We start from the raw sequence: 26,949 nt of genomic DNA, 5'->3' as shown, positions 1-26,949 counted from the left end.
AAAAAAAAAAAAAAGGTTCACAGGAAACACACCAAAATATTAACTGCAGTTGATTTGGGGTGCTGGGATTTGGCATAATTTCTTTTCTAATGAAAATGTAAAAAATGCAATCCTATCAACATTCCCATTGGCTTCTTTACAGAAATTGACAAGCTGATCCTACAATGTGTATGGAAATGCAAGGGACCCAGAACAACCAAAACAATCCTGAAAAAAGCGCACACAATTGGAGGACTGGGCCACAGGCACGAATGTCAGGGCTGAACTAAGAGCTGAGTGTTGAGGCTGTTAAGAATATTCCCTACTTGTAGGTGACTATTCTTCTGAAAGAATGCCCTAAGCTTCATTGACACAAATATCTTAGAGTATGAGTAAAAATCTCCTACAGTAGGAGTTGCTTTGGGAGGTAGTGAGGCTTTCAGCACGTGAGGTGTGGGAGCTGAGTTGGAAAACCCCCAAAACAAGAGAATGTAAATGCTCTAGTCTTAGGGTTTCCAAAAGACAATTTTTTCACCAGACAACAGTGAGTTGAGGAAAAAGGACAGACAGTAATATTTTCATTAGGCTTAGTTTATTCATTTTGAACCTCATTTTGTTTCTGATGATCATTTCCCTGATTTTTTGATGTAAAACTGTCCTTTCTTTTATGAAATGATGCTGATACTTGATTTTTGTTGTTGTTTTTATTGTCCTCAGTTGGCAAGGTAGAGTTGGTAGCCCTTCCTTTCTCACTTTTAAAAAATATTCTATAACTCTGAGAATCGCAAACTCTGGGAGACACTGGGGAAAACTCACAGCTCTGCCACTTGTTTGCTGTGGAAACTTGAGCACATTAGTAAACCTCTTTGAATCTGTTTCTCCATCTGAAATGAGGACGATTCACACATCTCAAGGCTGCTGCGAGAATTAAGCCAGACCACATATGTGACTACCTGGACCATCACAACTGCTTGAGAAAGTGTCTTCCAGAGTCTGTGAGCTCAGGAAAGGCCCCCACTTTTCTCTTCTGCAAGTTGAAGAGTTCTTGTTTCTTCAATTGTTCTCTATATTCCCACTCAGATCTCTTCTGTGTGTTCTCAGTTTGTCACTATTGTTCTTAATACGTGAGTCTAAAACTGACCATGTTATTGGTGTGGCCTGGCCATGTATAGCAAACCTACTACCATCTCCTTCAATCCAGACTCTGTACCTCCATTACTTCTACCCAAATTTATAATGGATTTTGCTTTGTGCCCTTTTCTCACCCCTATGGTATTGGCTGAGCTGAGAGTACCTAATAGCCCCAGATCTTTTTCACAAAAATGTTTGCAAAGCCCTGTCTCCCATTCCAAACCTGTGCAATTGAAGTCTTGGACCTAAAATGAGAGGCTTTATATTGATTCCCTTTTATACTTTATTATATAGGACAAGGAGCCCTCCCTGACTAGATGAAGTCAAAGAAAGCCTCCAAAGGTATTCTCACACTCAAGAAACCTAAAGGAATATTGTACTGACTCTTTTTAGTCCAGGGAAGAAAATGTTTATTTGGATCTTAATAGAGTACAGGGCTGCATGCTGGCACTAGGGGATGGTGCCCAAATGCTGGGCTTTTGTCCCCAACATCTCACCAGCATCAAGTTCACCCCAGGGGCTCGACATGATGGCTCCCTGCCTCTCGGCAATGGACTGTCTGTCTGTCCTGGGATGGCTCTGTAGGAACTGAGAGCCCACCAGGACAGAGTGGGGATTTGAGACAAACCAGGAGCCCAGATATATTACAGCTTGCAGGGCCCAGGGGTCTCCTACTATCTCCTGAGAGTGGTGATGTCCCAGAATCTTCCTGCCAATCCAGGTATCACGAAGGGCTCAGACCCTGCACCCTCCCTCTGCCTTCCACCCTGGCAGCTGGATTGCATGCCAGTGCTGCCTGAATGATACCTCAGCCTGCACGGGCGCCAATGTTCAGATCACGTAGAAGGAAAAGTGCTCTCTTTTTTGCCCGAGCCTGGCCTGCCTGTGGATCTTCCAGAACATTGCTCTGTGCTCGGAAGATGTAGTGGTAATCACACTGGGGCCTGGCTTGGCTGTCTGCCTGGCACTGGCCTCAGTCAGTCTTCCTGAAACCTGGAAGGGAAAGACCACAGGATGGCATGGGGTTCTGAAAGCAGTCAGGCCTCATCCCCACCATCACCCCATATGCCTAAATACTCCTCATAGCTGAGATAATGGAGTTACCCCGGAAGCCACAATTTCCATGACCCACAGCCATTGCAACTAATTTCCCCTTTATGAATTAAATGAGTTAAAGGAGACAGAAATCCCCAGCACAGAGACACACAACCCTCTGGCCTCTCAGTTGAGTAGGCACAGAGCTGCTGTTATGAAAGAGGATCTCCTTTAGTTCAGCTCAGACACTTTAGCTGTGTGACCCTGGGCAAGTCACTCCACCTCTCTGAATCTCAGTTTCATCAGATCAGTGCAAGATAAGTAAAGCCCATCTTCACCCCCAGTTGCTATTAGGCAAATAAAATCACGGAGAAGATAGCGTTTGGGGAAATGTAAAATTCTATGACAGAATACCCGACTCCCTTCACAGGATTTCACACGTAAGGACTTCTGCATTCATTCCTCACATGATTTTCACAACACCGTTGTGTAGTAGATATTATTACACTAATTTTTCAGTTGAGGAAACTGAGACTAAAAGAGGCTCCAGGGCCCCAGGGATGGTAAATCGGAAGAGGTAAGACTTGAACCCAGGCCCCAACTCCAGGCCCTGTGCTCTTTCCTATAGGCTAAGCCTGTTGGCAACAGAAGACCCTTATGGGGAGAGAAAAAGTGAACATAGGAAGGATGTAAAAGTTACCCATCAGCCTGAACTTCTGGAAAAGGGGGATGAAGCCATGCAGGACGCTGTGAATCCGGTACACTGCTCAGAGACAAAAGGAAAGGTGACTGAACTGTGTGCCTCCTCAGGGACCCGGGTTCAGACATCCTCCCGCCCACCCTTGGACCAAGGCCTAACTCACACAAACAAGGCTCTAATGGTGGAATTTCAAGCAGCGGCCTAAGCTTAAATAATAGAGCTAGAGTTATTATTAAAAACAACAGCCACGAATAGCAATAACAGTGCCAGGAAAAGGCAAATGCAGTACCCAACCCCATTAACTAACTTGTTTTCGATATCTGCCTAATTCTGTTTGTTTGCCACTTTCAGCTGTTTTTGTTGCATTTTTATGGAGCTGCCCATTTTTTTCCACAGGGTTTTGCCAGAAACCTCACAGTGACCTTCAGAGCGGTTAGGAAGAAAACAGGAGCATAAAGAAATCTTTAAAAAGTATTTAGGTTGTGGCTTTCTGGCCCTTGGCAAGCATCTGTAGTCCATCCAGCCACTGCCCTCCAAGAGTTGGGGCGGGTGACTTACCCAAACCAAAGTAGATGCCGACGGTCTCTAGGGAGGCAAAGGTGAGCAGGCCGACCCCAAGGGACATGAACCAGTCTGCAAGGGCAGCCAGGGAGAGAAACTGGTTAGCCTGCAGGTCTGGACCCCTCCCCCCACCCCCTGTTCCCACAGCCCCCCACTCACCTGCATAATAGTGATAACACACCAGCAAGGCCCCAATGGCAAAGCAGAGGAGGACGAAGTGGAAAAACTCATCTGTAAGGGCAGAGGAAGTGGGGGATTTGCTGTTTGCTTCTTTCTCCCTCTTTTTTAATTACTAAAAGGATTCCCATCTCTGCTGAAATGTCAGAGATGCTGCTTCTGACCAGCCCAACTACAATAGCACCCCAAGCCCCATCCCTTTCCAGTCTTTATCTCACTTTAGTATTTTTCCAACACTTATCACCATTCAACTGGTTATATTTTCATTTCTGTGTTTATTCTCTGTCCCCCTCAGGAGGATGGTGTGGGTGGGGATTTTGCCCGGCAACTAAAGAAGTGCCGTATACTTTTTTTGTGGAATGAATGTTACACACAATTGCAAAAAATACAAACGTGTCAAGTTTAAAAGTTTCACATTGCCCCATTCTCTCTTCCTAATCTCACTCTTTAAAATCAAGTGATAATTGGCAAAACCTTTCCATATTTTTAAAAACAAAAGCAGGGGAGTGGCTGGATGGCTCAGTTGGTTAGAGTGGGAGCTCTCAACAAGAAACTTGATGGTTCAAGTCCCGCATGGGATGGTGGCTTGCGTCCCCGGTGACTAAGATGGAAAACGACGATTAGACTTGGAGCTGAGCGGTGCCCTCCACAACTCAATTGAAAGAACAATGACTTGGAGCTGATGGCCCCTGGAAAAATACACTGTTCCCCAATATTCCCCAATAAAAAATAATAATAATAACAAAAACAAAAGCAGGATCCATTTGTACACCTGCTGCTCTATAATTTGATTTTTCCCTCTCGTTGATAGATTGGGGCAATCTTTCCATCTCATGTTCTTTTTCATGGCTGTATAGTATTCTATGGTATAAAGTTACCCTAGTTTATTTAACCAGTCTCCTGCCAATGAACCTGTTGGTGTCAGATATTTGTTGTTACCACCAATGCTGCACCAAACATCACTACACATGAACCTCTGTGCATATGTGCAGGTATTTCTGTGGGCCAAATGCCCAGAAATGGAATTGCAGGCTTGGAATGTTATTATATTAACAGAATGTATTATAGTTAACAGAGATAGAAGAGCTGAGAGACAGGACCTGTGTCTTGGGCAGGAATTTGGCAGGGGGAGTTCTGTGAAAGAGGCCCCCCGTACTTTGTCAGGCACTGTACGGGGAGAACACAGGGCCTCGACCCAGGCAAGGGACTGTGATTAGAAGAGATGCCAAGAAAGGTTTTAAGAAGAAAGAAAGAAAAAGAACAAAGAGAAGACAATTCCGGGGTGGTTCCCTGGAATGAGGCAGGTTTCCTGAGTGGGTGTTGAAGCTGCCTGGAATGTCGTAGTTTAGTCCAGTTCAGGCACTGATGTGCTGTGAAGCTTTGGACAAGTGTCCTGACCCCTCTGAGTCTCAGTGTTCTCACCAATAAATGGAGAACAACATTTATACCACTGAGAGGATGGATGGGGGTCTTGGACGGGAAAGTACTCTGTAAATGGTAAAAGGCAGCGTGATACTGCATATCACTTCTGTCGAGGGACTTTCAAAGGCAAAGGAGTGAAAGGTAAGGAGGGTATCTCTGTGAAAAAACTAAAATGAGTATTTCTAAAACATTGGCTCTGAAGTCAGTTTACCCTTTAGGAAAAAGTGGACATTATGCAGAAATGGACTTAATGTTTAAGAAAGCGTCAGGCTTAGGTGTCTCCAGAGACGTGAAAACCTAGGGGTGAGGTAGACTAGAGAACTCTTTCCTTCCCTCTTCCTCACCCAATCTTTCAGAAATATAAAATGAGTTCCTAACAGAGAAGTTCTCCGTGCATCTTATTTTCAGTTTTCTTACAAGTAAATATTTAGAAAATACAAGTGTTTGAGCGATTTGGGGGACATTAACAAAATGCAAGATCAAACAGAGGACTGGAAGGGTAAGAGGGCTTAGTTTGAAAAATGAAAAGATATCAGAAACAACCTAAATGCCTATCCAGTGATGAATCGTGACCACCTCATAATGTACCCATACTGTGGAATTTCATGCAGTTGTTAAGATATAAACATTTAGGAGTCTTCATGGCTGGCTTCGCGGAAGAATAAGAGTTTGAGCTGGGCCTTAACGACAGTCAAGGCAGTAGGACTTGAAGGAGAGAGAAGAGAATGTGTGTGTGTGTACGCGCGCTACTTGGGAGGCACAGCATGAGACAAGGGAAGGAGGTGGGACCAAGGCACAGACCGAGTAAAGTGAAGGGTTGGTTCAACCAGGTGAGTAGAGGTCCTGTTGGGAACTAGAAGATTTGGAGGCTAAAGAGATCAAGGCAGGATAAGGGCTCCAAGGTTACGTTTGAGCCCGAAGGGACCTAGAGGATCATTCTTGTCTGATTTTTCTGATTTCCACACACCACCTTTGTGGTTTTTGCCATTTCAATGTACCACTGCTTACTGTCTTCACAATCTCATGCTAATCCAAGGACCATCTGTACTAATATTTACTTAAGAGTTTTCTTTAAACAGGTTCCTTTTTTCCTTAAATAGATTTACATTAAAAGGAAACTATGTCACAAAAGTAAATGGAAAACCAGGATCTTAATGGAAAACCTGTCTTCATGAAAAGTTCTCATGACAAGAAAAAGAAATTCTGTAACGATGTATAGTGACGGATGTTCACTAGGCTTATTGTTCACAATGTAGACAAAAATCAGATCATTATGTTGTACACTTGAAACTAATATAATGTATGTCAATTATATCTCAACCTAAAAAAAAATTGAACACCTAAATTTCATTCAGAGAGTCAGAGGCATCTTATTATAAAATTAAACAAATATAAAGCTCTGCTCCTCTAAAGAAAAGAGCAAAACAGCAGTATTTTTCATTCATAAGAACTACAGTTATTATTTCATCAAAAATAAGCATAAGGTAAATGGTAATACTTTATTTTGTAAAACAGTAGTCCTTTGCCCCAATTGCCAGATTTTGCTAAGAATGTAGAAAAAATAAAAATAAACACAAGGCATACAAAGCAAGATGGTGAAGTTCTAGACAGCCCCACTGCCTGCTCACAGGGAAATTCTTGCTCTGTCTGAAGGGCAATGAACAAGGGTCAGGGTGGCATTAAAAGCATGAGGGCTCTGAACCGAGACCACGCTCTAAGAGAGTGGAAAGGGGACTCACCTTCTCACTTTGGGGGATAACGCTTTGTCCTGAAGCAAGTTGGACATGATCTGCACTCTGGGAGCCTCAGTTTTAGTTTGATAAGGCTCACTTTCTAGCCCAGGAAAGTTGAATAGTGTGTCCTGGTCATCTAGCTGGACAGAGGCAGAGCCAGGGGCTCAGACTCAGGTCTCTGCTCTTTGAAGTTGGGCACTCAAAATGTTTCTAGAACTGCCATTTGTTTAATCAAAAATCATGGTCTCCCTTCCCACCTCCACGAAGACCCCATGGATTCCAGGCTGGAGTGGAGGGGGTCCCTCTGAGCCTCATCGCTCCTCCTCTAGAGTCTCGTCTAAGCTAACCTCACCGCTTTCTCAACCTGGCCATTTCCAGCTCTCCATCCTGGCCATAGGCCTGGAGGGCATTTATCATCCTAGTGACTCCACATATAGCAGAAAGAGGATAAAACCAGGATTCAAGCCCAGGTAGTGCCACTTGCTATCTGTAAGACCATTCCCCATCCTTGAGTCTCAGTTTCCATATCTGCAAAATGGGAGTCATTGTACAACCTTCTCGAGGTGATTCTAAGCTGAGAAGTTTGTAAACTGCAGGGCACAGGACAGAGATGGGTTATGATTACTGTTGTTCTCAGCCACCGGCTGACTTTCTACTCATAGAAATCTGGACCTGACAGGTGAAAGCAGCTTTGAGACACCAATTTCCTTACCATCTTTCTTTATATTCAGTCTTCTTAACTGAGAGGCCTCCACTTCTCCTTAGGAACAAGAGACAGACGAGTGTTTAACTTTGATGTGGGACAGCAGGTGGAGTTTTACTCTTCCCTGCCTCTGAGAATGGCTCTCCTGAGTTCTTTTTCCTGGGTCAGAGGGCACTCCCAGCAGGACTGGTCAGGGCATAGCTGTGAAGGAGGGGGTGGCTGTCCTTAGGACCCCCCACTGACTCCCTCCTCCCTTCACACGCCTGAGTCTGCATTCTGTTCCATTTCCCCTGAGCTTGGAGATTCCTTTCCTGAATCATGGTGACACTGGCTGGCGATGGCATCCCTACTGTTCAGACCCACCCTTCCAGGCTGGCTGCGGTCCCATCTTACACCCCTGGAATCCAGGCCTCCTCCCACTCTCCTCTTGGAGTTTGCGTACTTACCACTTGCTAGGTCTGAGTCTCTCCTTCGGAGTCCTTGAAATTAGAAACTAAACATTAGTGCCCAGGCCAGCTTGGGTCCTTAACAGCTGCTTCCACTCTGGGGGAGGCCATAGGTGGCCTATGAAAATGCCCTCCATCAACTCCAGGCCCCAAGGGCTCTTTCTATCCATCCATTGCATTGTTTGTTGTGATCCCTTTGCCTCTTGCCCAAACCTCCTTTCTAATATCCACCGGCTCCCTGCCTTGTGCCGCAGCCAGTCGTGCCTGCTTGCTGAGCCCAGGTCAAGAGCCCCAGGCCCCCAAGTGGACTTGGAGTCCATGTCTCACAGCCACGAACCCTGATAGCAGCTGGCAGTCTTGGAGGAAAGACAATGCCCAGACGTCCCTGAACACCAGCACCGATAACCCCTCTCCCCAACTGGACAGTCACCTGATTCTCCAGAGAGCATCACTTCCCCAGAGGCACCTGCACAGAAGGAAAATCGGTGATCACAGATCCATTATCCTCTGGGGTGGGGAGAAATTACACTGCGAGGATGGTGGATGTCACTCAGAGAGTTTCCATTTGATCTGAGTTAGGCTGAACGGTGCCTGGAGCAAGCTGGAGGGTTCCTATTCCATCTACAGCGCCAGGCACCACCCACCAGCCGCTAAAGCTGCTGTAGGAATGTCTGCCCAGGGTCACAGGTCTTCCAATTTCCCACAGGAAGCCAGAAATCCAGGTCTTTACATAAAATTCTTGATTATAAAAAAAGGTGGCAACTCTTGTATTCCAGTGAATCAAAGAGTTTGTGAGACATGACATGATTTTATTTTACTATGTAAGGAAAATCACTGCCAATTATCATTGCAAGTTACCAGTGATTTTAAGATGCATCCTGATTTCAGATATGTCCAAATGTGAAAAAGTGTGGGTTGTAGAAATGATGAAATATATGAATCATAGTTTTTAAAAACACACTGTGAGCCAGATAAAACACATGTGCACATACGTAGGCCAGCAGTTTGCAACCTGTGCCTGTTCATGCACATCCAGATCCAGGGGATGACACCTAGCCCCAACCCCACCAGGCCCTGAGCTCCTGGGAGCCAAGATGTGTTATACATGGGAACCCTCCAGCCCCCCACACTGAGTGTCAAGGCCCTGGTCTGGGTGAGTTGAGCCCTATAAACCTGCTCTGAGCGGCAGTATTCCCAGTAATCTGGTCTGGGGTGGCCCCTTGTCCCATTTACCTTCTGGTTCTTGGTGTCTATTCTAGGTCCTGGTGACCTCTTTTCTAGCCTGTCAACTCCTTCCCCTCAAGGGCAAGCAGGACACCTTGTAACCAGCCCCCACCACCAGGAGCCCCCACTCCTGTACACTTCCTTTTCTTTAGGTCAGCCCCGGGACACTCAGCACATGACAGTAAACATTTAGCACATTCAACTGCCTTTAGAGCTAATATGCAAATAGGAAGTGACTAGTGACCAAAGAGTGACCAGTACTGAGGTAGGAGCATATTCCAAGAATGGCCTGAAATGAAACTCCAGCTGTGTAATTCACCAAGCATCTCCAGTGCCTTGGGTGTGGGGTAGGGGAGAAAGTAATTCACAAATGTGTGACAATACCTACATTTTCTCTTTTTCTTTCTTTTTTTTTTTTAAATTAAAGATTATTGCGGTGACAATTGTTAGTAAAGTTACATAGATTTCAGGTGTACAATTCTATAATACATTATCTATACCTCACATTATGTGTTCACCATCCAGAGTCAGTTCTCTTTCCATCACCATATATTAGAAATATCTACATTTTCTACAGTAAATATAAATTACGTTTATGATGAGAAAAATATTTTTAAATATATGTAAACATTTTACACCCAGTGAAAGCTTTCTTTCATACTTAAGTAATTAAAAGCATTTTCTAAACAAAGTAATACTTGTTTTTGTAAAAATAAAAAGAGACAGAAAGAAAGAGAGACAATCAGAAAATTCAGATAAGCAAATAAAACAAAATAAAGATTACTCATGATGCTATCACCCAGAGGCAGCTACTGGTAATTTCCTGATGCACAACATCAAAATATTTCATTTACTTTTCTTCAGAAGTATACACACTTGTGTGTTCCTGTTGTTTTTCTTGGTTTATGATCAGAAGTTAGGAGACAAAGTCGATTATGGAAATATTGGATTAAGCAAAGTTAAATAGGTTTTCTTATCTGGCCATGTGCATTGGTCAGGCTTTTTGGGAAACTGGGTTTATTCCTGCAAATTCCCCCATTTCATCAGAGTGCTACAAAGCAAAGGACCATAATGTTTAGATCTCCATGGTATAAAAATCACGATGCTTGGAGACAATTATTCCATAATATGCGTTTTACAGAGTCAGATCCTTAATTTTCTGTTACAGGCTTAAACAGCACAGTATTCCAAGAGAATGGTTATTGATCAAGTCCCATTTTGCTGGTTGGGAAGATGAGGCCCAGAAACGTTGGGTGACTGGTCAAGGTCACCCTGCAAATCAAGGTTACGGTTCAGAGGAGAACCCAGGACAGTCTCACCATGGTGCAAAATGCTTGCCCTCATTCCTATCTGCCAATGTTGTAAGCACTCTCCTTGCCACATCGCCTATATTTTCCCATGACTTTTTAGCTCATGGAATACACTTATGATCTCATTTCTGCCCAACAAACCCTTAGGCCCTCATGCCCTTTGTCTAATTCTGTTTTTTTCCAAAGCACTGGACAAACAATTACCTCCATAGAGTTGAAGCTCATTTTTCAAAATGTCAGGCTGCCCATGCTCAGCACCTGGGTGGAAACAAACCCCATTAGTCAGCTCTCCACAGGCACAGTACCCCAAGGCAGCTTCCATCTCTCACCTCCCTAAGCCTTAAAAAGTCACACAGTTCTTGTGCTGGGGGTGAGCTGGGCGGTCTTAAAGAGGCAAGACAGCCTTACAAGTGCTTCCCTTTACTCTGTCGGATTCCCCCCATCCCCAGCACACCCACAAAAGACCATGTTCAGTTTACTAAGAAAGAATCAGGGGCCTGAGGACTTGATTCAAAGTCAATAACAATAGTCGCCATTTATTGAGTACTTAATACATGCTAACACTATGAAGTAATATATATATTTAATATTTCATTTGATCCTCATGGAAATCCTATGAAGAAAGTATTAGTACATCTCCCTTCCCCATTTTACAGATAAGGAAACTGAAGCTCACAAAGTTCAATTATTCCCTGAAGGTCAACTCCAGGGTTCAAACCCAGGTCTGCCGCCAAAGCCTTCAATCCTAATCATTTTTATCTCCAGAAATAGAACCCAGAAGCTCAACTCCAACTTTAAGGGTACCATTTATTAAGCCCCTCACATGTGTCACTATCTGTACTAGGCATTAATCCAGGCTCTTTCCCCTATGCTATTTTTCCTATGATCCATTTGGGCTGAAATTTTTCTTTTGTTTGTTTGTCTTGTTTTTGCAAAAATATTCTTCTGATTATAAAAATAAAACATGCTCATTGTAACATATTTATACTACAGGATAGTTCAAAACAGAGAAAATCCACCCATAATTTAACTATTCAGAGATAACCACTAGTAACATTTGGATGTTTTTCCTTCCAGTCTTGTTTATAGCCATATATGTGTGAATATTTACATAATGTATATGAGCTCAGACAGTTACATGATTTGACATCTTTCTTTTTCACTTCAGAGAGATACAAAGAACAGCGCTCTAACCAGAACAGGGTGTAGCATCATTGATCTATTTTACTGTTGTCGGACATTAGGGTTGTTTCCCACTGTTGCCCTACTATAAACAACACTGCAAGGAACATCTTCACACAGACATGCTTAGTCCCACCGAGAAAATCAACAGTGAGCCTAATGGGCAAAGGAGAAATGGTAAGGCCTATTGCCTACCGGGTGAGCTGCCCCTGTGGTGGTGTCCAGCCCCCTGGCTCTGCCGACGTTTTCTGGTTTCTCTGGGGTTCTGGTCCTCATCACTGCTTTCTGCAGGGAATGAACACAAGCTATAGGAGAACCTCAGCCTGGAACAAGCCTGGAAAATGTTCATTCTGGTGTTCATTCTCAGAATTTCATTTATGTGGTGGGGAGGGGTGGGAAGAGATCTATTTAGGGGGTTGGGGAATCGGAGATCTGCCACAAACTTTCTATGTGACCTTGGACAAATCACTTAATATTCCTGTTGCTGCTTTCCTAAGGCTTTCTTCATGATAAGACAAATTGTAGGAGGTATATTATTGAGGTGGTTTCCCTCCCACCTCATGCTGGGCTGTCATCTCGGTATCTCCACAAAGCCATGCTGACTCTGTGTTTGCTCATGCTGTCTCCCACCTGGAATGCTCTTCCCATCTGTATCCCTTATCCTGAATGGTAAGCTGATGTCCTATTTCCTGTAGAAAGGCTTTTCCAACTGCTTCACCTCACTCATCTTGCCTTCCCTCCTCTGGGGTTTCTATAGCACCTACTATCTGCTTGACATAGCGGGTATGAGGGTCAGTGGTGTGGTGCTTGTCTCTCCATCCCGAGCTCCCAAAGGACAAGGCCTGGGCCCTCACTCTCCCAAGGGTGTCCAACCTGGAGCAGGATCCTGATCAAGACTTAAAGAATGATTGCATCGTTTGTACCCTTGGACCAGTCAGCATTCCAGGAATTCCGGCCTAGGAGTTTCTGGCCCTGGGTCTGGAGGACTCCATTTCCTCAAGACGACCAAGATGGCGCCAGCAAAGCTGATATCCCTCCACATGTTTGGAGACCTCCTGCCCCATGAATAAATTTTAAAATTCCAGGAAACCAGGTTAATTGTGCTTAAAAATCAGTGTATATGTGATCTCAGCTAGATACAGAGAAAGACGTATCAGGAAGTACATCAAGATAATAACAGTGGAATTTATCTCAGGAGATAGGATTTGGGGTGGCTTCTATTTTCTTCTTTTCCATATTTTACAAATATTAATCCATGCCAAAAAAAAAAAAGGCTTTTTCATTGAATTTCACAAAAAAATCAAATAATACAGAAAGTAATGAAAGCAAAATTTACTCCAAATACTCTTAGCCAGAGACAACCTGTATCAATATGCAATGAACATTATTTTAGCTTTCTCTATGATATGTTCATAATATATAATTTTTCATAATATATAATTTTTTATAAAAGGTATTATATAGACTTATGTGCTCTGTAAAATGAGGACAATTTTTGTAAGTGCTCTCCAATGCAATTATTTAAAAAATTCACCCTGGCAGGAACCACAATTGGTTGCTAGTATCCCCAGTATCCATTCCAGAGCCTAATACTCAGCAAACATTTATTGAATAAATGTAAGGAAATACACTACTATGTGTTTAGTGGTTATCTCTGGCTGACAGGGCAAAGGATGATTTATTTGTTCTCCTTTCTACTTTATAGGTTCCACATTTTCTACAATGCGCCTATGTGTAATCTTTCACAACAAAAAAAGTTTTAATCAAAAAAATAACAGGATATATTAAGAACAAAAAGATGCAGGGAAAGCAGTGCTGGATGACAGACTGTAAGTTAGGGTCCTGCATGTAGGGGAAGGTTGGAGGCTGCAGTGAGGCACCCAGGCTTGGGATCCTGTGGTCACTATCTGAGCCTGAAGAAAGGGCACGGTCTGAGTTCTAGCATCAGGCCAGCCATTGTGGATCTGAGGCCAGGATCCTGAATATCAGTCTGTCTCTGCTTCTGCGTTTATTTTCCTGTTGCTTTCTCTTAGAGTTTAGGCCCACTCACTACAGCCAGTCCCATGTGTACTGCGGAGACAGGAGGGAAGTGGCTTATGGCCCCACTTTAGGGAGAACATTTGTTGGGGAGCAGCGCCCCCTAAGGGTCAACTAGAATCAAAAGACAATGTTCCCTCCCACCAGGAGGGAGAAACAAAGGGACCCCGGCAAGAGTTCCACTACACCTGGAAGCCCTTCTTCCGGAGCTAAACCTCATAGCGGGTGGGTTTGTATACTTTTTAATAAGGATGGTGGCTTCCTTTCTAGTCCCATTTGGACACTAGCTACATACAAAGCCATTGGAGCCACTAACTACTCTCCCTAGCATGGATTTTGTGGCTTTGAGCCTCAGTCTCATTATTTGCAACATGAGGACATGAGGCCACCAGTGCCAGGGCTTTACAAGCATTTAAAAAAATTTTAGCCTGAGATTGCTTTCATCAAATAAAATCTCAGGCCTTGGCCCACTATGTAAAATGCTCATAGTTCAGGAGGTCTTGATGTGAAGGAGTAAACCAGAGCCGACTCTTAGGTTCCCCAGTCCCAGAAAGAACTCCAGGGAATCCTAGGTTAGTTACTGAGCCCTCTTACAGCAGGTCAGTTAGCCTCTCAGTGCCTCAGTTTCCTCACCTGTAAAATGGAGTAATAATAGTACCTTCCTCAATGAGTTGCTACGAGAATTAACTGGGTTATTATAGTGCTCAGGACAGTAGCTGGTAAGCGCTCAATAAATGCTAGCTATGGCATTGGGAAAAATACCCAATTCTATGGCGTTACTGCTGCTGCTGCTATAAATTCAGCCTTATATTTTGAATCAAATGAATAAAAGTGAGACTAATGTGGCAATCTATAATCCAGACCCAGTTAGAGACACTCATCCCTCTAAACCCACTAAAGTACTTTTGGGAAAAGGATACTTAGGACATGATCTATATGAACAATTCAAAAAGCAAAAGCTTTTGAGCAAGGATGCTTCCTGAGTGTAATAAACTGGTGGGGTGGGGGGGACAGGGACCGAGCTTAACAATAACAGGTCTTTTTTGAGCTTTTTACTATGTGCTGGGTGCTAAGACTTTACATGTGTAAAGAATGTTATCCTCCCAAGGATCCTATGAGGTAATAACTTTTGTTATCATCCCCATCTTAGAGAGGATCCCAAGGCATACAGGGTTAAACAATTTACCCAAGGACACACAGCTAGTTGGTGGCAAAGAAAGCATTTGAACCCAGGCAGCCTGTTTGAATGGACAGAGGCACCGATTCCCGCATGAGTGTCTTAGGAAACCACTGTTACTTTACATGAGATGCAGCCACTTGAGGGGGGTTATTCGAGAGGCATGAAGAACAGCTGCAAAGATCTTACAGAATAACATGGCAAAATGTATGGAAGAAGACAGCAAAAACAAAATTTAAACTGAGGACAAAATTATCTATACGATCAGTTATAGCTGTGTACTAGCCATGTTGTACAGACTGACAGGCTCTGGAAGGGACTGTGGGAAAACAGAACTGAAGTGTCAAGGTGGGAGAGTATGGGGGATGGTTTTCCCATATACACGCTTTTCTTAAATGATTGTATAAGAATATATATATATGTATACATTTTAAATCTTTGCTGTACCTGAGGAAGAGGAGGAAGAAGAGGAGGAAGAAGAGGAGGAGGAAGAAGAAGAGGAGGAGGAAGAAGAAGACTTGTCTTTCTCATGTTGGTCTTGAGAAGAAAGTCCAGCCTCCCTGTCTTGCTTGTGGAAATCCGTCTCTCCATCTGGGAGGCACACATAGGCAAGGATGAGCATTTCCCACCCTTCCCACCCCAGAGACCACCAAGGCCTCCCCAGGGGTCTACCTGTACTTGGGGAGTCAGAAGGGGCTGGTTTCTCTGGGATGCTCTTCCCAAACCCCTAGGGCCAATGGAAGGGGCAGACGTTCAGGGCTCTCAGAGGCCCCAGGGGCTCTAGGAAGTCCCAAGACAAAAATTTCCCTGAATATGGAGCCCAGAGAGGGGCTTCTAAGGACCTTGTCCTGCTCAGAGACCACTAGACTGTGAGTAGTTGCCAATCTTGGATTCTCTGTAAAGTGCAGGGCAGGTGGGATCTGATCAAGCCCTAGCCCTTCCTATTCCGCGTTCTAGAGCCATGCAGAACCTTTCCCTTCTGGGGACCCTCCTTAGTGCCAGCCCAAGCCCCCAGAGCATCCTGGAGATTTGGGGAGCAACTGAGGGTCCCCATAGCAAGAAAGTGCTGGGGGAACAGCCTGGACCAAGCCCATACATACATATGTGTGCGAGCATGTAAAATCACTACTTTTCTAGAGGTTCCAAGTGTCACTTGAGCCATTGTACCGCACGAGCTAAGCAGGATCTCCCCACTGCTGGACTCCACTTCCCATGTGGCTTTGCCCAGAGGGTCAGAGAAGGCAAACATACTGTCTAGATCTTCTGTTTCTCTGTGGACTCGACTGTGGTCTTGAGTCTGGGAGGAGAATCCTGAAGTCTCCATGGCCTTGCCTGGAGGGACAACAATAGTAAGTAATTGGTATCACCTTACTTAATAGCTTTACTATATAAAGACCTTGGCACATAAATAAAAAAGGAAAAACACCCAATTCTTAAAAATATAAGAAGAAAAATTTACATAAAAAGAAATACACAACTAGGGAAATTTGAATAATGATCATCCTTTAACAATATTAAGAACTTATTTATTTTAAAAAAATAGACTTTAATTTTTAGAGCAGGTACCCAGCAAAACTGAGTGGACGGTACAGAGATTTCCCGTATACCTCCTACACCCAAACATGCATAGCTTCCCACACTATGGACACCTTCCAGCAGAATGTTTTTTTTTTTAGGTGTCATACTTAAATTGAGGTTATGTTTACTTTAAGTATCCTTAAAGGTAGAGCTAAATACTAAAATATTTATGATAAAATTATATGATGTCTGGGACTTGCTTCAAAATAATCTTGTTGGGGAGTTGGAAGGCATAGGTGGGGGTCCAAATAAACAAACGTGACATCAATTAATAGTTGTTGGAGCTATATCAAAATATAAATAGTGGGTCTCTCTGGGTGGTGGTATTATGGGTAGTTTTAGTTTCTTATTTTTATTTTGCATTTTCTAAATTTTTAACAGTATTGCTTTTGTTATGATAAAGTAATCAATTATTTTTCATCACTGAAAAATGTAACATGCTTCCTGATATAAGTATAGTACTTAATGGTATTACAAAGGGTTATTTGTATAATTCATGTAAGCCTGATCACAAACAGTCAGGTGGGAAATGGGATTAATTACTCCTCACATTTGAATTGTAATTTCTAGACAATTAAACTTCCCAAAAGATTGTCTCATTTGAGACTTACAATAACCCTGAAAGTTTTATTATTCCCATTTTACAGAGGAGGAAACTGACGCTCAAAGAGATGAAGTGACTTGTATAAGTTGTGACTCCAGAACCCATATTCTATTTAATGCACTCCAAAATGTTGGTCTGTAGCACAAAACTGCTCAAAGGCCACCACGGAGTCAAGCTCCCCTGGAATGAAATGCTGAGTGTCCCCTGGGGACAAAAATCACTCCCACTTGAGTGATCTAGACAATTGACTCTTTAAAAAAATGTTTAATTTATTTAAAAAAAAATTTTTTTTTGACAGACAGAAGAGTAGGCAATATGATTGAACTAAGATGCCACCCTGCTGGCTTTGAAGGTGGAGGAAAAGGCCAGGAGCCAAAGAATGCAAGGAATGTTGCTCTAGAAGATGAAGAAGGAAACAGATTCTCTTCTAGAGGCATTGGAGGGAGCTCAGTCCTGATTTTGGACTTCGATCCCCAGAACTGTTCTAAGATAATAAATGCGCGCATGCGTGTGTGTGTGTGTGTGTGTGTGTGTTAAAAAATTTTTTTAATTGAGATATAATTGGCATATAACATTATATTATTTTCAGATATGCAGCATAGTGATTCGATCTTTATATACATTGCAAAAGGATCACCACAATAAGTCTAGTTAACATCCATCACCATACATGGCTTCAAAACATCGTTTTTTCTTGTGATGAGAACTTTTAAGAGCTACTCTGTTAGCAACCTTCAAATACACAATACAGTATTATTAACGATATTCACCATACTGGACATTACATCCCCAGGACTTATTTATTTTGTAACTGGAAGTTAGTACCTTTTGACCCCTTCATCCATTTTGCCCACCCCCGATGCCCACCTCTGACTACCACCACCTGTCTGCTCTCTGTATCTCTGAGTTCCAGTTGTTTGTTTTTTTAGTAGAGAATCTACTCTTCATCCACCACAAAACCTTGGCAAGGCAATATCTTTCCCTGTGTCGCGGAGCCGGACCAGCTGGGTTTGAATCCTATGTGACACTTCCAGCTGTGGGAGCTGGGCGTGTTACTGAACCTCTTGCCATGCCTCAGATTCCTCATCTGTAAAACAGGGACAATAATAGTGCTTACCTCATAGTATTGTTGTGAGAATGGCATGGGTTAAAACACCCGAAGCACTTAGAACAATGCTTGGTACAGAGCAAGTATTGAATAAATAAATGCCAGCTGAAATGATGACCATTATTATGACACGGGGGTGGGAGCGGGAGACAGTATTTGTGTAGTGGCAAGAACATGTGCTTTGGGGTCAGACTGACCAGAGTCCAACCCCACTTCTGTCACCTGTGCAAGGGATGACCTTGGGCAGGGTTGTCCCTTTCTCTAAGCTCTAGTTACCTCAGTTGTGAACTGGCGATGGCAGAGCTTTAGGGAGGAAAGATGACCAGTGCCTGCCCTTAGAGGGCTCAGAAAATGTGAGTTCTCTCTTCTACTGGCCTCCTATTTGGTGTCCCGCCCTGCCGCTCATCCCCTATCTCCAAGGCCCCTAGGTTCTATTAGCTCCTTTCTAGAATAAAAATTCCCATTTCTCAGGGTAGAGTTCAGCTAAGCATTAGGAAGTAACTAGCTAATAAAACTAATATTCAGCTATGAATGACTGACAACCATAAGCCTCTAGGGCATATCTATATTTTGAAAAGGACTCTTTTTACATAGCAGGTGTCCAGTATGCGTTCATTGGCTAAGATGATCTCTAATGGTGGAATTTCAGATGGAGTGGAGGAAGAGATTTAGAGTCGTCTGGGGGAAAGAGCCTCTGGCTGATGCCAAACACCAAAAGCTCACCAAGCTGGTCTTATCTTTTTCCCGCTCTAGCTGTCTCGGCCACTTGGCAGTCCCTGGTTACACAGCATTTTCAGGCCTCCAGAATTCCACCTAGACCGTTTTTTCCTATTGCCAAAATTGTATCTGACCTTCTAGGCACAGCTCAAATATCACCTCCTTCATGAAGCCCTATGCCAGTTGCCTCACCAAACCCTTCCTCCTGACCCCTCCTCCCCCCACCACCCTGGACTTCTTCCTTGCTAACAGAACTGCAATTTTGTTTTTCCAGCTCTAGTTAGATACTTGTTTTCCCAGGCTTTGTTGTGGCTGGGTGTGGCCGTGTGACCCAGTTTTGGCTAATAAAAAGTGAGCAGAAGTCAGCCGGGGTTCAGGAATCGTTTTGCTTCTCCTGACAAAAGAGGCCAACAGAGCTAGCGCTGTGTCTTGCCTCTCCTTCCTTCCTCCAACATGAATGTGATAGCAGGAGCTAGAGTGGCCACCTTGAGGAAAAGCCAAAACAAAGGCAGAGATGATGTTGAGCTGCTGAGCCCTTGCCAGCAACTGCTCGCTTTCTTGTTATTTGAGAAAAATAAACCTTATTTTGGTTAAGCCTCTATAGTTAGGATTTTTGGCATTTGTAGCTGAACACAATTCTCACTGGTGCACATTCCCTCTCTTACATCCCTGCATTTATTGAGCACCCACTGTGTGCTAGCATGGGGCTACCATGGTGAACAACCCTATCCTCAAGGAATTTCAAAGTAGACCAGGGGGCTCTGGGATGCCAGGGGCCTAATCAGACCAGGGTCAGTCAGGGAAAGTTCCTGACGGAGGGGATGCTGGGGGTGAGTCTGGAAGGGCCAGAGGGAACAATGCGCAAAGGCACCCAGGCAAGGGGCTGTGGCCCACATGGGAAACAGTTGACAAGAAGCAGCTTTAAAGAAGAATGAGATTGAGGAGAGGCTGGCCCAGAGAACACCCCCACCCTGTCCCCTGGCACATTGCTCTCCTGGGCCTTGTTCCAGACTCTTTCTTCAAGGTAGGGCACCTTGTTGCCTAACTCCAGGGGCCACTGTTCCTATTCATCTTCAGACCTGTGCCCAGGACTCAGCAGAGTGTCTGACACACACAGGGCATGTCTCCTCCACGAGATTATGAATCTAGCCAGGGTTCATCTACTGAGGCTGGTTCATTTATGTGCTACCCGAACCCTGCACAGGACCTGGCAGAAAGCAGACAATAACAAATAAGTGCTTACTCTCTGCCAGGCAATGATCTAAGCACATTACACCTATTAACTCATGTATTCCTTACCACAACGCTATGAGGCCACACTGTGGTTGTGCCCATTTTATAGGTAAGAACACTAAGGCACAGAGAGGCTAAGAAACTTGTCAGGGCCACAGAGCTAGTAAGTGGTTGAGCAAGGGTACTTGCTCAGTCCACACTGAGGGATGGACTGATGCTGACACCTTTTCCCAGTCTCGTCATTTGTACCAGGCACGAAGCCACTAACAGTCATGGGAATGTTATGCAAATGATGCTGGCTTGGCTTATGTTTAGCGGCTGGTGGAGCCCTGAGCAAGTGTCCTCAGAATCAAGGGCACTTCCTCAGGCAGTTCTTCAGCACACTGATCATCGGGAGAGGGGAAACGGTAGCACCTGCAGTAGCCCTGTTTTACCTTTCAGTGTCCTTGCCCCATCCTTCCTCCACCCATATTTCTGCTATGAGAAAGGATAAATAGAACTTTAAAAATTTTAAACTCAAGGATCACTGAGAAAGGTAAGGCTTAACACAAAGGATAACACTCCAGTGGTGGAACATCAGACTCCAGCAGAGCCCTGCTGAGAGGGGCCTCTAAAGGCTCAAGTTCAGCGCCTGTGACTTTGAGCCACGATGGACCATGGGGAGTTGACAGAAAGAAGAAAGTGGGAAGAGGAAAAGGAACATGGCATGTTCCCTGCGATCTTATTTCATTCATAACAAGTCTTAATTTACATGGAATAAAACTGTGGTTCAGTTTTATAGATGAAGTGACTTGTCCAACGTCTCCCAGGTTACAGATTAGATTCAAATCTGACCCCTGCCTCAATAGAGAGCCCCCATTCCCCAGCCCTGGTTAGAGGGCTCTCGGGCCTCCTCTGTCAGATGGCCCCACATCTGAAGCTGATCCTACCAAGAAATGGAATGCCTGACTTTCTAGCACTTTTCTCCAAAAAGCCCAGCCTTGCTGAGTCACTGGTGAGGCCAGGGCCTCTGTACCCACAGGTCTTGCTAAACTTGATTCCCTCTTCAGTTCAGCCCAGATTTCCTAAGCTCCTGCTGTCACATGGGCCTGGGCCCAGGGTGGGAGGGATATGAAGAGACACTGAGCCATCACAGCCTCATAGCGTTTTCCCCACACAGCTCTCTTGATCCTCACATTATCTAGGAAGGAGGCAGGGTGGATTATTGTCCTGTTTTACAGATGGGGAAACTGAGGCCTGGAAACAGAGGAATTTGCCTAAGATCACGTAGCAACTCAGGGGAAAGGCTGGCTCCAGAACCCTGTCTCTTGACTCAGGGCTGCTTATCTTTCCCGGGAATCCCACGCTGGAGGAGGAGGCTGAGGCAACTAAGATTGAGTTGGATTTCAACAGGTGGCAAAAAGCAGAGTGGAATAAAATTTTAGTGGAGAGGGTGGGTGGCAGTGGGCCGTTGAAAGGGTAGGAGCCCCGTGAAGTTGGGGACATTATCCTGGGCCTTGAATGCCAGGCTAATAATGGTGAACTTTTCCTGCAGGTGGACTGTGAGGAACGTTCCTAGGGGCCATGAACGCAAGGCCAGCTCAGTTCAACAAACCCAGGTCAGGAAGTAGGGGGGTGGGATATTGGAAGCAGAAACAGCAGCTGGGAGGGCAACAGAGGCAACAGGGTGGGCACTTGCTGTTTCTGGCAATTACACCACGGGATCAAGTTAGAGCCCTCAATAATCTCCCCCAGCTTCCTACGGCCCCCAGACAATCATGCGCCCTAATCTCAAACATATCCTGGTCAGGCAGATGCAGCTCCAGGGCAGGCATCCCCAAACTGATTGCACCCCCTCCCCATGTTCCTCTGATGTGAAAATTCTGTTTAGACCATCAGTCTCTCCCTCCCAGGAATCAGACTTGTGACATGTGGGATACAAAAGCCTAAATCAACCCTGGCACTGGTTGGCCCTGAGGCAGAGCCCTGAAGAGGCTGTCCTCTTGTTTCAGCTCCTGGCCACATTGGTGCTCATATGGGGTCGTGGATAGGAAAGTATGTAGTAAAATTATGCTCTGAGCCAGGATGCTGTACTGAGAAGTTTCTTGACTAAGTTGCTCCAGCCATGGGGTCTGACAGAGCCCACTGCAAGCCATGCTTCTCACTTTACCTCCCAGCTCTGTGACTTTTGGCATACCGCTTCACCTCTCTGAGTCTCAGTTTCTTTGTCTGTAAAATAGTGTCACTATCTTGCCAGGTTGCTGTGAGGATTCAGGTCAAAAGCACTTAAATTCTGAGCTCCCTGGAAATAGGAATCATGTTTTCTTACTTTCTGTGATATTCTAGCCCCTGGCTTATACAAAGGTGCTTCATAAAAAGAAGTCATAGTGTTGAATTTAAGATCTTGGAGAAATAATGTGAGGCCAGCAAAGTATTTTCAGCATCTCCCTCTTCCCTTTAGAAGATCTTGTGCGTGTTCACACCCCTTCTCCTTCTTCAGCACCCTCCTCCTTCCTGCTCCAGGCTCACCTTACCCCCTCTCACCACACCGGCTTCCTGGGTTTGGCGGTCTCTCCCTTTCCCCAAGCTAGAATTCCACAGAGTTGCAGCCAGGAGATCAAACCTGAGCCCAAGAAAGAGAAAGAGACTTGCCCAAGGCCACACAGCAAGGAGTCTGAATATAAACTCAGATCTGAGGCTGAGTCCAAGCATGAGGGACAGAAGGAAGACACCACAGTTTCCACCTCCTCTGCCTTTTTGTCCCAAGTCTGTCCAGACAGTTGGACGGTGGGATAACAACCCATACTGCCCAGCCAGCTGACTACAGACTAAAGGGAATCTGGGTGTGGTCAGCTGGCTGAGCAGTATGAGTTGAATCTGGGTGAACCTTGTGACCACAGCATACCCCAGGATGTAGCCAGGGCCTGGGGTCGCCCCTGAGGAGTACAGGATGACACCTAGGCTGAAACGAGACGGTGCAAAGGGACAAAATCAAGTTTGTGCAGAAAGAGGATGGGTGGGCCCAGCCTGGAGGCTGTTCATACAGAAAGACCTAGGATTATTGAAAGACACTCTGAAAAGTAAGTAAACGTCAACACAAATATCTAACTTAGTGTCTAGTACATAGCAGGTACCCAATCAATGTTTGTTAAAGTGCAATAGAAGCCAACAAGGTGATAGAGCTATAAAGCAAAGCTAACACAGCCTTAGGTCATATTAATAGAAGCACAGAGTCTACAGTAAGGAAGGTGACCCACATCCCACCATCCCTCATCCTGGGTTCAGTCCTGGGTCCTGCACAGAATAGGCTTTAGACAAACCAAGAGAATCCAGAGGATGTGGAGTACAGAGACCACATCCAAGAGAAGGGCTTGGTGGAGAAGCGTGCTCAGCCTAGGGATGAGCAGTGCCGGGACAGAGCTGGTCACTCTCCTCGAGTCTCTACAGGACCCCTCCAGGGCAGGGGACACGTGGGGCTGTAAACACACAGGGAGGGGTCAGGACCTTGGGGAGCCACCAGGACAGAGGCCAGCTCAGTATATGAAAGAATTTTCTTAAAGTGACAGCTATATGGGGGTGGTCATGAGCACCCTACCATGAGAGGTGGCCAGCTGAGGTATGGCAGGGGTTGGCTTAGATGTCCTTAGCTCAGAACCTATTAGTCTCTCAAACAATAATCTCTAAAGTGCAGGAGGAAAATGTTAGTTCACCTATTTCTATTTAACCTTTTTGGTTAATAGCATATAGTTCAATTCTGAAGTGCACCTTTGGCCAGATGTCAGACAACAAATGTCATGTCCACTAAGTGGGGTCCCCAGAGGCCAGTGGGGAGCCCAACAATACAGACAGGTCTGCTGCAGCCACATTTTCCAATTTCTACCTTCAGCCTATTGCAACATATTGTGGTGAACTGGTGCTGGCTTAGGTGGATTTGAGAATCAAACAATACCGCTTTCATTGAATCAGGCCCATAGCGTGGACAGACAAGTGGCTTCAAAGAGTTCCTGCAAAGGAACCACAGATCGCAATAACTCTAATCTAGAAAATACAAGCAAGCAGCAGGAAATATGGGAGACATATATCTGCCCCTGCTGCTAGTTCAAGTTCTTCATTATCCTCGTTACCATGTTGAAAACAACAGTGAATGGGATCTCACACACACACACTTGCCTACTGAAATAATAAGAAAACTACTTGAAGAGTGGACTTCCATCCACGATCATTGATAAGGAAATTCACTCAGATGTGTATTGGGCCTTGAGACATGAGCTAATGGTCATAGTACTTGTATATAACGTGTATATAATAAATCTATAAATATGTTTATGTTGGGGGGTGCCTAAAGCATTTTTCTGGAGAAGGGTGCACAGTCAAAAAGTGTGACAACCACTGCTCCAGACTTAGGGACCAAGAAAAACTAGGCAGGAGTGTGTCCCCCAATAAACTTTTTTGAGGCCCCCAAAATGTTTGAAAATTAATGGGAAGAAACAAAAAACTCTTAAAAGGTTTTCCCTGGTTCTGACTCTCCCAGGTGTGTGACTATTTAAACAGCCAGTCCAGTCTCCTCTTTCTTATCCTCTCATCTGAGTGTCTCTGTCCTCCTGTTCTCCCTCTCTCTCTCTCTCTATCTCTCTTTCTCTCTCTCATATGCACATTTGCAATTGGCAACGACAAAAACCAGAATGGTTTTTGTGCAGAGAAAAATAAGGTGACTAAAATAAGAAATACAGACAACAACAAATGTTGGTGATGATGTGGAAAATTGGAGCCTTCACACATAGTTGGTGGGATTGTAAAATGGTACAGCCACTTTGGAAAACAGTTTGACAGTTCCTTGAAATGTTAAATGTAGACTTATCATATGACCCAGCAACCCCACTCCTAGAACACCCAAGAGAATTGAAAACTTATGTCCACACAAGGACTTATACATGAATATTCACAGAAGCATTATTCATAATAACCAAAAGGTGGGAACAACCCAAGTGTATATCAACTGAGGAATGGATAAACAAAATGTGATATAATTCTACAATACGATATTATTCAGCCATAAAGAGGAAAAAGTGCTGACGCATGCTACAACATGTATAAGCGTTGAAAACATTATGTTCAGTGAAAGAAGCCAGTCAGAAAAGATCATCTATTATATGATTCCATTTATATGAAATATCTAGAATAAGCAATCCATAGAGACAGAAAGCAGATTAGTGTTTGCCAGGGGAAGGGAAAATGGGGAATGTCTGCTAAGGGGTACAAGGTTTATTTTGAGAAGATAAAAATTTTCTAAATTAGATAGTAATGATGGTTGAACTACTCTTTGAATATACGAAAAACCACGGAATTGTACACTTTAAAGGGGTAAATTTTATGGCATGTGAATGCTATCTCAGATGGAAGGAGAACAGAGTCTAGGTGGTGAACACACAATGCAATATATAGATGACATATTATAGAAATGTACACTTAAAACTTATATAATTTTACTAACTAATATCACCCCAATAAATTTAGTAAAAATTTTTTTAAAAAAGAGGACTTCTCACACAGGATTGTTATGATAGTAAAATAGGGCCTCTGGCAGAGCAATGCCCATCATGGGCCCTGGAACATAGTCAGTATAGTGTCTTTTCAAGGGTTGCGGGGTACAGTGTTTTAGAGGGCTACACTGGTCCGAATTCTAGGAATTTCAGAGCCAGAAAGGAGTCTCCTTTATTATTTATAGATCTGCTTATTTTGGACCCCAAACAAGACACCCTACACCTCACTCAATACAACTCCTCTAACACACACTCCTGACTCAAATTTTCTGGCAGTTTGTAAACAAAACAGAATAAAATAATAGGTACATGACCATGTATAATCTTTCTTATCCCCCTTAAAAGGAAAATGAATGGGCTCGAGACCCAAAGGCCACCTCTGAGGAGAGGGGCTGGGAAGCTCCGAGCAGAGGTGGCTCCCCTGATTTAGGATGACAGCCAGGGGTTGGCAGACAGGGCGGGGCTTAGACTGGGAGGTGGGGAAAGGGCGATCTCCCCTACAGGCCAGCCACCTGGATGAGCCTCTTATAGGCAGCAGGGTAACTTCCCCCAAGGCCCAGCTCTCTCGGTTCAACATTTTTGGCCCAAAGGTACCTTTGAGCCTGAAACAGAGGAGACAACTGGCCTGTCTTCCCATATGTAACAGGCCTGGTTCAGGGTCCAGGGCGGCTTCCAAGTGAGGACAGGAGGGTGCCTGCCTTCACTTGCTGGTCAAAGTACAGAGGCTAGGAGGTTTTGAGGGGACACATCCTCACCCTTCAAAACTCCCCTCCCCACAAGTGCAGAGTGGGAGAAGCCTTCAGCGAGATCTCTTCGGACCCTTCGTTTCACAAATGGGGAAACTGAGGTTCAGAGAGGTCAAGAGGTTTTCTGAAGGTCCCACAGCAAGTTAGTGACAGAATCGGGAGTTGGCCACCAGCTGTGCCTGGCTGAAGCCGCAAAACAACCCCAGGGGGTGAATATTTGTCATCTTCCCCTGATTTTTCCAGAGATGGAGACTGAGGTGCTTACTCAGCTGGGAAGACAAAAAGTTGGGATTCAAATCCAGGTCCACCTAGGAACCACAAAGCGTCAGACCTGTTGAAGAGCCGATTCTCTTAAAAAGTTTAACCCCTCACTCAGCCTGTCCCATGTCCCATTACCTGTGGTCCCGAGGCCTGTCAGTTGCAAGGCGAGCTGTGTGTGGACTGTGCCGAGGCCACTGCTGGGCAGGGGAAGAGAGGGCTGTGGGGAAGGCCTGGCCACACCTTCATGACGGGAAGGGGCGGGGCGTGACTAGTCCCTGGGCCCCACTTGCTCATACTCATCCGAGTTGCATTCCTTCCTGCCAGTGCTATCAGCCCCAGGCCTTCCTGTCTGACTTGACTCTTCCC

At 44.6% G+C, this 26,949-nt stretch overlaps 1 protein-coding gene across 4 annotated transcripts; it reads right to left on the bottom strand.

The window, feature by feature from the left end:
- Positions 1-571: 571 nt before the first annotated feature.
- On the bottom strand, positions 572-26,949 carry TMEM40 (transmembrane protein 40). 4 transcript variants are annotated; one of them, XM_074312961.1, is made up of 13 exons: positions 26,719-26,949; positions 17,867-18,086; positions 16,069-16,149; positions 15,265-15,408; positions 11,799-11,888; positions 10,626-10,679; positions 8,318-8,353; positions 7,888-7,920; positions 7,451-7,498; positions 3,566-3,637; positions 3,404-3,478; positions 2,846-2,908; positions 572-2,103 (listed from the first exon to the last, which is right to left on the bottom strand). In XM_074312961.1, the coding sequence occupies exons 3-13, from the start codon at positions 16,139-16,141 to the stop codon at positions 2,084-2,086; spliced, it is 708 nt and encodes a 235-aa protein (XP_074169062.1). In that variant the 5' UTR covers positions 16,142-16,149; positions 17,867-18,086; positions 26,719-26,949; the 3' UTR covers positions 572-2,083. The 4 variants fall into 4 exon arrangements, with proteins under 4 accessions (XP_074169062.1, XP_019602080.1, XP_074169063.1 ...); XM_019746521.2 differs by lacking the exon at positions 17,867-18,086; XM_074312962.1 differs by lacking the exons at positions 11,799-11,888; positions 17,867-18,086.

Source organism: Rhinolophus sinicus, linkage group LG10, assembly GCF_036562045.2.
Source record: "Rhinolophus sinicus isolate RSC01 linkage group LG10, ASM3656204v1, whole genome shotgun sequence".
NCBI classification, from domain to species: Eukaryota; Metazoa; Chordata; class Mammalia; order Chiroptera; family Rhinolophidae; genus Rhinolophus; species Rhinolophus sinicus.
This window is presented reverse-complemented; position numbering and strand designations above follow the sequence as displayed.

Coding starts and splice junctions, on each gene's coding strand:
- TMEM40 (XM_074312961.1), bottom strand. CDS start 16,141: ATGGAGACTTCAGGATTCTCCTCCCAGACTCAAGACCACAGTCGAGTC. Junction 15,409..16,068: donor AGAAACAGAAGATCTAGACA/GTATGTTTGCCT, acceptor TGTGCCTCCCAG/ATGGAGAGACGGATTTCCAC. Junction 11,889..15,264: donor TTCTTCCTCCTCTTCCTCAG/GTACAGCAAAGA, acceptor CATTCCCTGCAG/AAAGCAGTGATGAGGACCAG.